Source organism: Peromyscus leucopus, chromosome 2, assembly GCF_004664715.2.
Source record: "Peromyscus leucopus breed LL Stock chromosome 2, UCI_PerLeu_2.1, whole genome shotgun sequence".
Classification (NCBI taxonomy): Eukaryota; Metazoa; Chordata; class Mammalia; order Rodentia; family Cricetidae; genus Peromyscus; species Peromyscus leucopus.
Window position 1 is genome coordinate 56,939,479 of NC_051064.1, and position 12,598 is coordinate 56,952,076.

Below are 12,598 nucleotides of genomic sequence, written 5' to 3' on the forward strand. Positions count from 1 at the left end.
AAAGCCAGGCACAGGAGCCCACATCTGTTGTTCTGGTGCTTCAATGGGGAGATGAGAGTCAGAGACAGGAGGATCCCCAGAAGCTCAGAAGCCAGCTAGTCTGATAGACACTGCAGTGAACAGTCAGGAGGCCCTGTCTCGAGGGGGAAGGTGAGGACTGACGCCCAAGGCTGTTCTGTAACATGCACATGTGTGCCCCCCACAGTGACCCCCTCACTTTCTCTCTCTTTCTGTCTCACATACACACATGATAGATAGGCTCCAGCCTTAAAGTGAAAAGTCTAATTTCTATAATGCTTTGTGTTCCATTCATGATGTCTCTCACTGGCACGTGATTCTACTATAATTAAGCCAGGACCCATTCCCTCTTCCCTCGGATGTTCCTTACCAGCTCTATCCCATCAAAAGCAGCTCACCCACGACCATGTTAATCAGGCTCGTTCTGTCCGCCCTCCCTGGACACCAGTGCAGCCGGTTCACCCCGCTGCTCACTATTTCCTCTGGTTTACTTCCGAGACTGTGTCCGAATGAACCCTGATTCTGTTACCTAGTGCTTACCATCAGGGGGTGCTAGTTGCTGGGAATTGGGGAAAGAGTTTGCCTGGACCGAGGACACATCGATCGCCCCAGTGAACGGAGTTGGTCACGGCACATCAGAGCCTTTTCACCTCAAGTCATGAAGCTTTAGTAACTGTGTTCCGGAGAAAGGCTTCGCTGGCCCTGTAGTGACTTGTGTTTTTTCCCTGTAGAATTTGAATGGGGAAGTGACTTTCAAGTTCAGGCAACCAGGTAACACAACCTGAGCCCGGGCCTCCCTGCCCTCACTCCAGGACATCTGTGGGTGGGGGGCCCAGTCCAGGCAGCACTGGCCGCTGTCTGCTTATCCTTTACTATTGGTCACCAACAGAAACCCACGAAAAGATCTACATGCAGAGAGTAAGTAAGCTGAAGAAAAAACACAGGGCGAGAGTGGAAATCCGCAAAGCTGAAGAAAGCACAGGTCAGGAGACAGGTTCCGAGAAGCCAGCAGAGGAGACGGAAGAGGAAGCGGGGGAAGAGACAGAACCCATCACGGCTGGAGAGGCACGGGGCCACCGGACAAGTTCCCGCAGAGTGACAGGGCAGAAGAGTCTATCCAAGAGACTGAAGAAATTCGGAGCATGAAAGAGACTTTCTCAGAGTCGTCCCTGGAACCAGAAAATGTGAAGTCTCAAGAAGAGCAGGAGGGGATAGAGGCAGATGAAGAGGAGGAGGAAGAGGAGGAGAAGGAAGAGGAGCATAAAGAGGAAGAAGAGGAGAATAAGGGAGAAGAGGAGGAAATAAAAGAGGAGAAGGAAGAGGAGGAAGAGAAGGAAGAAGAAGAAGAGGAGGAAATAAAAGAGGAAGAGGAAGACGAGGAGGAGGACTATGAGGATGTGAATGAAGAGGTGATGGAGTACTTTCAAGAGAGCTTACTTATGGGTCAGGTAAGGCAGCCCCTGGCTCATTGTTGGGTATGAAGGAAGTCTGCTGTGTTTATCCTATGCATATATTCAGAGAAGCTGGGGACCCCAACGGCCCAGGCTCTACAGAGGTCCAGATAAAGAGCTACAGGAGCATTTATTTCCTTCCATTTTTGTCAACAAAGATCTGGTTCTTCCCTCACAGCAATAGTTTTTAAAATTTGCCTTCCTTTTCTCGTTCCCCTACAGCCTATTCTGGAGTCATCTTTCACATGGCTTGCTTCATCTCTCCCCGGGGTCTCTTTCTTACCTCCTGTTTATTGCACAGATTGCCTCAGTCTCTCCTACTTCAATCCTGTTTATATATAAACAGGAAGATACATAAAACAAAACATTCAGGAAAAACTCCCCTTGATGGGTAGTTTTCATTGCCAACTTGATACAACCTAGAACCGTCTAGAAAGAGTCTCAGTGAGAAACTGTCTATATCAGGTTGGCCTGTGGGCATGCCTATCTTACATTAATTGATGTGGGAAGACCCAGCCTACGGTGGGCGGCATCATCCCCCAGGCAGGGTATTTTAAACTGTGTAAGAATGGGGAAACGAGCTGAGCACAAGTAAGCAGATGAGCAGAAGATGCACATTCATTCCTCTCTGTTCTTGTCTGGGGATGTGATGGGACAAACTGCGTCAGCCTCCTGCTGCTTTGACTTCCTGTCCGTGACCCGGAACTGGGAGCTAAAATAAACTCTTTCTCCCCTGAGTTGCTTTTGGTCAGGATGTTTTATCATAACAATAGGAAATGCACCTAGGACCTCCCATTTGAGGGTTGGCGAGTAGCCCATTGTTAACAAACCTTATCTTCAAAACATACCCAAATGCACAAAACCATATTCTGTGGTGTGCAGAATTCTATGGTGCAGAATGACAGAAGACATATTTCCTATATTGCTGTGGAAGAACTGGTACGTAGGACTTTTTTATAATTCCAAACTCAAATGTTCACACATGTGTTGAGAAAAGAAGATTGGAGGCCATAGGTAAAAATGACAAGCAGTGAAAAGTGTGCCATCACTACTCAGTCTCAGCCAACAGTGTTGTTCGGTGCTGTTTCAAAGAAGGGGAAACTGAGGTTTCTACGTGAAACCTCTCCATTTTAAAACCGCTGAGGATGTAGCTCAGGGATCCAGTGCTCGCATGCAATAGGTCCTGAGGTCAGCTCTGCAAACAAGTGAAAATAAGTAAAAGCTCTGTGTGTGGGGAAGAGGAGGTTAGGGAAAGCTCGCGTTGGCTGTTTGGACCTCAGGGGCTCAGTCTGTGGTGTCACGTGCGTCAACTGATGGTTGATTTTCAAGTCTTGTGCTCCGGATAGGCTGAAGACAAGGAAGAGAGCCTGGAGGAGATGGCCTATGATGAAATGGAGTTTTTCACAACTGCGAGTGGGAACACTTACTTTGCCTTCCTGTCGGTGGAAGATGAACAAAGGATACACACAAGGCCGAATTCCTACCACGTTGTGCTCTTCCACGATGCGTTCAGCACCAAGTATGTAGAACAAGTGACCGTTCCTCACAAACTCATCGTGAAAGTGAAGAAACGGTGAGTGGGAACGGCCGCATTCACATTCCCTTACTCTGAACTTTCTGCATGAGGTGATAGAGCTGAAGATTCACTTTAGCTAGAACACTTAAAAGCTCAGGTAACAGAGAGAGGGTAGCGGGGAGAAAACACCATAGAGAATCTCAAATGTCCCAGAATGCTCCACAGTCATGGATATCCTTGGTGAGTGTAACCCCTGCGCCCTTCTCAGGGTGCTCTGTTGGTCTGGGCTTTGTCAGAGAAATACTTTCCCCAAGCCATCTACTTCTGGCTTCTAATTCCTAGTATATCTATGTCTTTAAAGTTTCTTTTATTTTTGAAAGATTTATTTATTTTATTCGTATGAGTGTTTGCCTGTATGTATGTATGTGTGTATCATGTGTGTACAGTGCTTGTGGAGGTCAGAAGAGGGTATCAGAACTCCAAGAACTGGAGTCACACATCGTTAACTATCTTCTGGGTTCTCAGAACCAAACCAAGGGGCACTACAACAGTACTCCTAACCACTGAGCCATCTCTCCAGCCCCTTATATTTCTTAAAAAACAAAAAGCAAAAGCTCTATAGATAAAAGCAAAGGCATGCTACATCTCGTGTGGCATTTTGTAGTGATCAACAAAGAAAATGGAAAACTGTGAACAGTGGAGGAATGACCTGTGGTCTTAAAAAAAAAAAAAAGCCTCTGTAGCCCAGTGTTCTATGGTCTAAGGAGATGTGAAGAAATGTAGAACCACAATGTCTTTTAACCTTTGAGCTCCTCTGAACTTGACATAGGTACAGGGTTGTTTATCACGGCCTTCTCTGTGAGAGCCCAAGTTTGGAAACCACCCAACAAGAGTCTTAGTGGGTGGATGGTGTCCATCCATTTGATGAGATGACATGTGCATGGGGAACAAATGAGGCACGAGGGCACGAAGGACTGTGGGTCTCAGTATGGCCGATCGACGGGTCTTGACTGCTGCCGGAGATGACTGCTCCTCTCTGCCCAGGGTTCGAGCTGGCTTCTTTGAGCATCTGGAGAAGTGGTTTGACCAGTGTGCCCTCAACGCTCGCATCATTGTGGCTGCCAAGGTTGACGAACTGGATTCGGAACTGGAGCTGCGTCTGCACCTGCACAAGCCAAGACTCCAGCACGTGGAGAAGGATATTCACAACGTGAGAGCAGGTTAGAGCCATCCTGGGGAGGTCCACTTGTCCCAGACATCCCCTACTGACCCGTGAACTCATCTTTTTTCCTTTTTAAATGCCCCAGTTTGCCTGTGTAATGCTAGGCTGTCATCACACTTGGAAGGCATGCCCAGGATCAGCATATGAGATTTTTTTTTTTTGTTTTTGTTTTTTTGTTTTTCGAGACAGGGTTTCTCTGTGTAGCTTTGTGCCTTTCCTGGAACTCGCTTTGAAGACCAGGCTGGCCTCGAACTCACAGAGATCCGCCTGGCTCTGCCTCCCGAGTGCTGGGATTAAAGGCGTGCGCCACCAACGCCCGGCTCCAGCATATGAAATTTTAAAATCTTCCTCCCTCCCTTCCTTCCCTCCCCCTCTCCTTCTCTCTCTCTCCCCGCTCTCCTTTCTTCCTTCTTGAAACAAGATCTCCACTTGGTAGCCTAGGTTGGCCAGAATTCATCATGTATCCCGAGCTAGCCTCAGAATTGTGGGAGTCTCCGTGTCGCACACTCATGGGTGTTTCTCCTTCCCTCTCTTCCTCCCTCCCTTCCTTTGTAGAGTGTCAGGGGCAAAAGGAAGAGTGTTGTCCTGTTGTTGCTCTTGGGTTTCAGGTCTCCTCCCACACCTGTCAGATACACACCGGTCTGGGCGATGCTCTAGCAGCAAGTCTCCAGCTTAGAATCCAGAGCTCTCGGGTTCACTTTCTCTGGCTGTATAACTCTGAACAGATCATCTGACGCCCTTACCCCTCCTCCCTCCCCTCCTCTATAGGAGAAGGTACTGACGTGGGTAGGGAGGAGCCACGGGTGGTCTGAGATGTGATGCCCCAGGGTGGAAGCCATTATTTTCACCCGATCGTTGGTCTTGGAAAGACAAACCTTTTCGTTTTTCGGTAGAAAGCTCCACTAATGGGGAGGTGCACACAGATAGAGTCGGACTCTTATGTGACCTCCTGTGGACACTTCACTTGAATCCATAGCCATTTAAGGCTCTCCTGGAGCCTCCACGTGATCCCATGCAAACTCCCGTGGCCCGGAGCAGTGGTGGTGGCAGGCCCTGAGATGTGCAGTCTCGAGTTCTGGAAAACTGAACTAAATGCAGGGAGGGATGAAAGGACTGCACCGGAGGCTGGCCCCGTTTGCCGCTCTGGCTCCCCAGCCCGATGCTCAGCTTGGACGCTCAGACCACAACAATGAATCTCAGCTCCACACTGCTTTTAAATTAAAAAAAAAGTTAATTATCAGCCGGGCACACACCTTTAATCCCAGCACTCGGGAGGTAGATCTCTGAGTTTAAGGCCAGCCTGGTCTACAGGACAGCCAGGGCTACACAGAGAAACCCTGTCTCGAAACCTGCCCCCTCTAAAAAAAAAAAAAAAAAAAGTTAACCGTCATACAGAATAACGGGTTTCATGATGGCATTTTTCTCATTCATGTATGTGTATGTCATTGTGTTTTATCCATATTCATCTCCCATTACCATCTTTTGTCCCTATTCATGCTCCTGTTGGTCCCCTTCCTTCCTCAAAATAGTCCCCTTGCTTGTTTTATGTCATTCATAGATGATTGATTGATTGATTGATTGATTGATAGATGATAGATGATACATAGATAGATAGATAGATGATAGATAGATAGATAGATGATAGATGTAGATATATATTCATTCATGTAATATCTAGATTTCACGTATGAGAGAAAACATGTGCTATTTAACTTTCAGAGACTGGCTTGTTTTGCTTAACATAATCGCCAGTTCTGCCCATTTACTTGAACATCACATGATTTCATTCTCCTCCGTGGCTGAGTAGAATTCCATTTCGCCTACACACCACAGTGCAGCTGGCCACTTGTGTGCTGATGGCCACCTAGGCCACCTTAGCTACTGTGAACAGTGAGGAAGTAAGCACGGGTGTCCGGGTGTCTCTGGTCTGCCGACGCCATTTGTTTTTGTAGAACTGTATGTATTTTTGTTAGAACAGCCCTTCTGTCAATCACTCCAGGCAGCAGCACACTCAGGTGGGAGATGTGGGGGCTCTCTGCTTGCCATAAAGGCCTCTGAAGGGGCTCTGGAGACCTGATCCTTTTACATTCTACCTCACCTTGGAGCCAGTTGGAATTTGGGGCATTGGGCATAGTATTCATTGGTGTAATGGAACAGATCAAGACTTTCCAGCTTTGTGCTTGTTGAGGTACCCCTACCGAGATCTCAGTGCTCCCCCAAACACCTCCAGCCATCCTCCGCTCCCGGGGATTCTCTCTATCCCTAGTTTTGCCCGATCAGCAGCAGGGCTCCTCCAGCAGGGAGGGCAGGCTCACAGCCCCTCTCCAGTATGGGACCTTGAGGTGGGTGCTCATTGGCTTCCTCGGGGTCCCAGTCCGGATCCCGTCCCACCCTGGAGAGGGCAGCTGGGGCATGGTAAGGGTCCTTGCCTGACAGGCGTGGTTCCTGTTGGGCTGGCCTAGGAGATGTAACAGGTGGCCCCATTCCAAGGAAGGAGTGGTCTCAGAGGGACGCAGCTCTTCCTACCCTCTTGCAGCGGAGCTCCTGCTGCACCGGGAGAGACTGGACAACCACTGCGCAGGTGTGATCGAGACCCTGAAGAAAGAGAGACTGATGTTCTGTCAGTTCCAAGAAGAGCAAGCTGTGCGGAGCAAAAACTTCCGCCGCAAGATCTACGACATGGAGCACATCTTCTTGAACGCCAGCAAGAGCCAAAAGTAAGGGGCTGGGGTGTCTTCTTCCCAGGCCTGGCTCTAGAAGCTCAGCTCCTTCTGGCAAAGGAGGAGAAAGCTTTGGGGAGCCTGCTTTTGAGCTACCTTTTCACCAGAGCAAAGAAAACAACAACAACAACAGATTCCATGGGCAGCATTGGCTGTGGGTGAGGCAGCGGGTGCATAGCCTGGGATGGGAGAAGTACATACACACGGGCCGTGTGCAAGGTGCGGATGCTGTGCTCGGAAATGTCCACGTTGATAAAGACTGCTTCCCTTTGGGGGCATCTGGAAGGGCTTCCTGTCTGTCTAGAAGGGCACTGCTGATGAACCCATAGGTGCCTGTCAAAACTTAGGGAAGGGCATCTGCAGGGCAGGTAGTGCAAGAGGCTCCAGCAAGGCCACTCAGAGATGTAAGCCAGGGGCCTCATTCCGGTGACAGGAAGGACCATGGCAGGTATCTCTGCAGCCGTCAGTCACAGGGGCAGCCGATTCGGGGGGGGGGGGGCTTATGCAGAGAAGTAACTTCTGTTTCAGGAGGGTACAGGGTGAGGGTGCCACACTGCGGGGGAGTCAGGGGGTCTGTCTGCTGGGGAGTCAGATGGTCTGTCTGCTGGGGAGTCAGATGGTCTGTCTGCTGGGGAGTCAGGGGGTCTGTCTGCTGGGGAGTCAGGTGGTCTGTCTGCTGGGGAGTCAGGTGGTCTGTCTGCTGGGGAGTCAGGGGTCTGTCTGCTGGGGAGTCAGGGGTCTGTCTGTCTGCTGGGGAGTCAGGGGTCTGTCTGCTGGGGAGTCAGGTGGTCTGTCTGCTGGGGAGTCAGGTGGTCTGTCTGCTGGGGAGTCAGGGGTCTGTCTGCTGGGGAGTCAGGGGTCTGTCTGCTGGGGAGTCAGATGGTCTGTCTGCTGGGGAGTTAGGTGGTCTGTCTGCTGGGGAGTCAGGGGTCTGTCTGCTGGGGAGTCAGGGGTCTGTCTGCTGGGGAGTCAGGTGGTCTGTCTGCTGGGGAGTCAGGTGGTCTGTCTGCTGGGGAGTCAGGTGGTCTGTCTGCTGGGGAGTCAGGTGGTCTGCTGGGGAGTCAGGTGGTCTGTCTGCTGGGGAGTCAGGTGGTCTGTCTGCTGGGGAGTCAGGTGGGCTGCTGGGGAGTCAGGTGGTCTGTCTGCTGGGGAGTCAGGTGGTCTGTCTGCTGGGGAGTCAGGTGGTCTGTCTGCTGGGGAGTCAGGTGGTCTGTTGGGGAGTCAGGTGGTCTGCTGGTGGGACGAGGACTCAGTAGAGTCTGAGACTCCTTTACTAATTTGCTGACAATGCCTTCTTACTTTTTATTTTGAGGAGGGGGTCTCACTAAATTGTCCAGGTAGGCCTTGAGCTCACTGTCATACAGGCTGGCCTAGAACTTATGATCCTTCTGGCTCAGCCCCTTTCATGGGCGCTGGGGTTACAGGCTTGCACCACCACACCTGTCTTTTAATTTCCTTTCCAGTGTTTCTTTGCTGGCCAGAGGAGTTGGGCGGTGGATCTGAGAGGCTCAGGATTCCCACCAGGCCTTTCCTGCCTCCCAGGCTGGTCATTTACCACCGCCTACATCTCCCCTGTCCCCACAGGCTGGTGAGTCTCACCAAAACACTACACCGGGAGCTGCTTAGCTACGTGGATGTCATCCAGGTGTCCCTGCGAAGCTTCCGGCAGTACCTGGAGGAGAGTCTGGGCAAACTCCGCTATACCAACATTGACTTTGTCAAGCACTGCAGGTGGGAACCAGTGGGTATCTTAGGTCTCTGGGAGCCACCAGGGTTTGCTCTTGGGAGGTGGCCATGTTTCTCTCCTAGCTTCTTTTTAACCATTTTCAGACGTGCTGGTCAGTGGTATTATGCGAAGTGCTATTATCACCAGCACTGGCACTAGAATTTCCTATCATCACAAACCAAAACTCTGTACCATAAACATCCCATGTCTCTGCCGCCACCATTTTACTTCCCGTCTCTATGAAGCCGACTGTTCCCTGCCAGCCCTATAATCACCTCCTCCAGATCTCCACAGAAGATGGAGCTTTGGAGGATGGGGAAGTGTGCTATTAAAAGATGTGTTCTGGGCACGTCTATTGCCCCGGGAACTCACTGAGCTGTGGCTACCCAAGGGGTGGGGGAAGACCTGCACAAGACTGAGCCCATTGGACGTTTCATCCTGGGAGGGGGATGGACTCAAGAGGCCCCTTCCGTGGGGGACCGCTGACAGTCAATGGTTTCTGTGTGTCCCCTTCTTCAGTAGGGCGCCACTGAATTGTTACCGTGTTTTTGTAAACAAGACCCCCCCTTCCATGTTCCTACAAGCAACCCTAATTAACCTCCGTGGGTCACACATGTGCAAGAGCTTCGAAAGTGGGTGCCAGGAGGGTGAGGAGGGACGAGAGAGGGCCATGGGGGTTACTATGATTGAAATTCGTTAGCTACGGGCATGAAACTGTCAGGGAATAAATGAAAAGTCAGCTCCTCCGGCTACCTCCTGGAGAGGGAGACCCGTGTTTGCCCTCCCCTCCCTGTGTGTTTCGCTTGCACGCATCCTCTTTGAGGTTGGCTCATCTGTGTTATATCCTGTGTCAACGCGTTCTTCCTTTCGAAGGCTGAGCGATATTCCGTTGTGTTGTGTAGCATGCCACACTTTATTTTTCCACCCGCCTATTCATGAGTATGTGGCTGTTTACACCTTGGGGTGATTGTGACTAGTGGTACAAGAGACACTGTAGATATCTGCTTGGGTCCTGCTTTCAAGTCCGGTGGACCCATTCCCAGAAAGAGAACAGCTGTATCACGTGGTGGTCCCATCCCTTTTCTTTTGAGGGGTCGTTTTCATGTCTGTTTTCTATAGTGACTTCCATTTTACATTCCCGCTAGCACAGCACAGGAGTTCTTGTTTCTCTGAAGCCTCACCAACACTTATTGTGAATTTCTTTTTAAATTGCAGTGGACGTGAGGCAGTGTATGGTTTTGGTCTGCAGCCCCCTAGTAACTATGATGGTGTCTTTCTGTATGCTCACTGGCCCTTCTTCCCCTCTGCCTTTCCCCACGGTCTTTGCTTATTCCTGCCTGACTCTAATACCAGATTTAGCTTTTTACATTTGTAACAAGCTATACTGGACCCATTTTTCAGTGCGTTTGAGTGTTTTGCCTATGTGCACGTATGTGCACCACATATGGCATGCCTTATTGTAGCAAGTTTTGTTGTTGGCCTCCAGCTCCCAAATAATGACACAGAGACTTCTTATTAACTATAAAAGCTCGGCCGTAGCTTAGGTTTGTCCCACTAGCTCTTATAACTTAAGTTAACCCATTTATATTAATCTATATTTTTGCCTTGTGGCTTTTTACCTTTCTTTCATTCTGTATGTCTGACTCCCTCCAAGTCTCATTGGTGTCTCTCACGTACACACTTAGATTCATCTACTATTTCCTTTCTCTCTGCCCGAAAGTCCCACCTATACGTCCCGCCTAGCTATTGACCATTCAGCTCTTTATTAAACCAATCACAGTAATATATTTTCACACAGTGTGCAAATATCCCACAATACCTGATGCCTTTGGAGGCCAGAAGAGAGCATCAGATCTCCTAGAACTGGAGTTACATATTGTTGTGAGCCACCACATGGGTGCTGGGAACTAAACCAGGTCCTCTGCGAGAGCAGCCAGTGCTCTTAACTGCTGAACCATCTTTCCATCTCTAGCGCCTGGATTCTTTTTTTTTTTTTTAAGCTTATATCATTTTGAAATTTTAAATTTTTGAAGATCATTTGAAAAATCTTTTATTCATTTAGCATAAATAAACATAAAAGTTAAAAATAGACATCCTCCAAAAAATGTGTTTTCTACACGTTCTGTGAGCAAACATTGCTGGGTTTGTTCTGAAGAAGAATCCTACTAGTGCCTGTTAATTATTTTACCCATTATGGTGACAAATACCTGAAAAAGTGACCTAAGGAAGAAGAGTTTGCTTTGGCTCATGGTTTGAGGGTGACATGGTCTGTGCGTGGTGACAGGAACATGAGGCAGCTGGTTACACATTGCCTCCACAGTCAGAACACAGAAAGAAATGGCTGCTGGTGCTCAGCTGGCTTCCTCCCCACCCACCCCACTCCTTTTTTTCCCTTTTCTTTTTCTTCGGTCTAGGACCCAGATGGTACCGCCTACAGTTAGGACGGGTCTTCCCTCCTCAGGGAAACTTCTGGGAAAGCCTCACAGACATGCCCAACGCTGTGTCCCTTGACGATTCCAGATCCTGGGAGACTCACAGTGAAGGCTAACCACCGGACTGTGTGACAGTCTCCGCCCGTGCCCACGAGTCACAGCATGCACTGTCCGTGGCAGTGTCTGCAAGGCTTGCATTTGTTTGACGTGTTGTTCAGGCACCTCTGTCCTGCACGCGCCTGCATCCCTCTCCTGTATCTTAGCTCCGTTCTAGCAGATGTGTTCACATTAGCCTCCCTCTGTAACGGTGTCTGCTCACCTGAGAGATCTGGTCCTTGGGGCGGTGAGCTGGCTCAGCAGGTAGGGGCACTTGTATACAAGCCTGCTGACCTGAGTTTGGTCTCAGGATCCCACAAGGTGGCAGGAGAGAACTGCCTCCTGAGATAGTCCTCCAGGACTGGAGAGATGGCTCAGAGGGTAAGAGTACTGGCTGCTCTTCCAGAGTTCAATTCCCAGCAACCACAATTCCGAGCAACCAAAACCGTCTATGTGAGATCTGGTCTGGTGCCCTCTTCTGGCCGGCAGGTGTACATGCAGGCAGCACACTGTATACATAATAAATCTTTTAAAAAAAGTTCCTCTAACCACACATGCATCATGGCATGTGAGTGTGTGCCCCCCCCCCAATTTCATAAATAAAAATGTAAAGGCTATTCCTTGAGGTTCAAAACTTAACTGTTACAATATCCTTTCCCGGTTATATCGTTTTTTCCAAATTGACTGCTTCCTGCTTGTGTTTCCAAGCTTCCCTTCCTGCTAATCTTCTATGTCAGTTACTTGTTGCTATGGTAAAACACCTGGCAGCAGCAACTCAAGGAATGGTAAACGTTGGCTCGGACTTACAGGGTGATAGTCCACCACAGCAGGAAGGCACGGCATGGAGCGTGAGGGGGCTGGTCACTGCCTGTCTTCAGGAAGTGGGGGTGGGGGTCCTCTTTTATTTCTTTAAACGTCTTACATTTGGTTATTTTGTAATTTCTGTAACATCTCTTGTGTTCTGCTCCCTGTTGTCCTTTGCTTCTTATTTATGGTGTCTTACTTCCTTGTGCCTAGATGTCACTTGTTTCTCTTGGATTTTTATCTGCAGCATCCTCTTCGAGGCCTCTACTCACATGGCATTCCTTCAGAGAGCCATTGTAGCATGAATCTTAAAAGTTCTTATTAATAAAATCAAACCCGAGGCCAGTAATTGGGGTGAATACTGGAAGGTCAGAGAGACAGAACAAGCCACAGCTATCTCACCTCTCCAATTCCTCAGCTGGTCCTGTTTCCTCAGACTGGAAGCTTCTGTGTCCTCATCCCAATGACTCTCAGCTGAACTGTTGCTCAAAAGCCTGAATGCTTAACCAGCCAAATGCTTCTAGTTTCTGGTCCTCATGCCTTATATACCTTTCTGCTTTCTACCATCACTCCCTGGGATTAAAGGCTTGCTTTCTGGGATTAAAGGCATGAT

At 49.3% G+C, this 12,598-nt stretch overlaps 1 protein-coding gene across 1 annotated transcript in view; it reads left to right on the plus strand.

The window, feature by feature from the left end:
- The window catches only part of Ccdc180 (coiled-coil domain containing 180), a 60,708-nt gene that overhangs the window by 22,576 nt on the left and 25,534 nt on the right, over window positions 1–12,598 (plus strand). Inside the window, 7 exon segments of the mRNA XM_028859520.2 lie at window positions 750–789; window positions 908–1,084; window positions 1,087–1,466; window positions 2,816–3,042; window positions 4,030–4,205; window positions 6,744–6,924; window positions 8,512–8,658. Coding sequence (XP_028715353.1) covers window positions 750–789; window positions 908–1,084; window positions 1,087–1,466; window positions 2,816–3,042; window positions 4,030–4,205; window positions 6,744–6,924; window positions 8,512–8,658 — 1,328 coding nt within the window.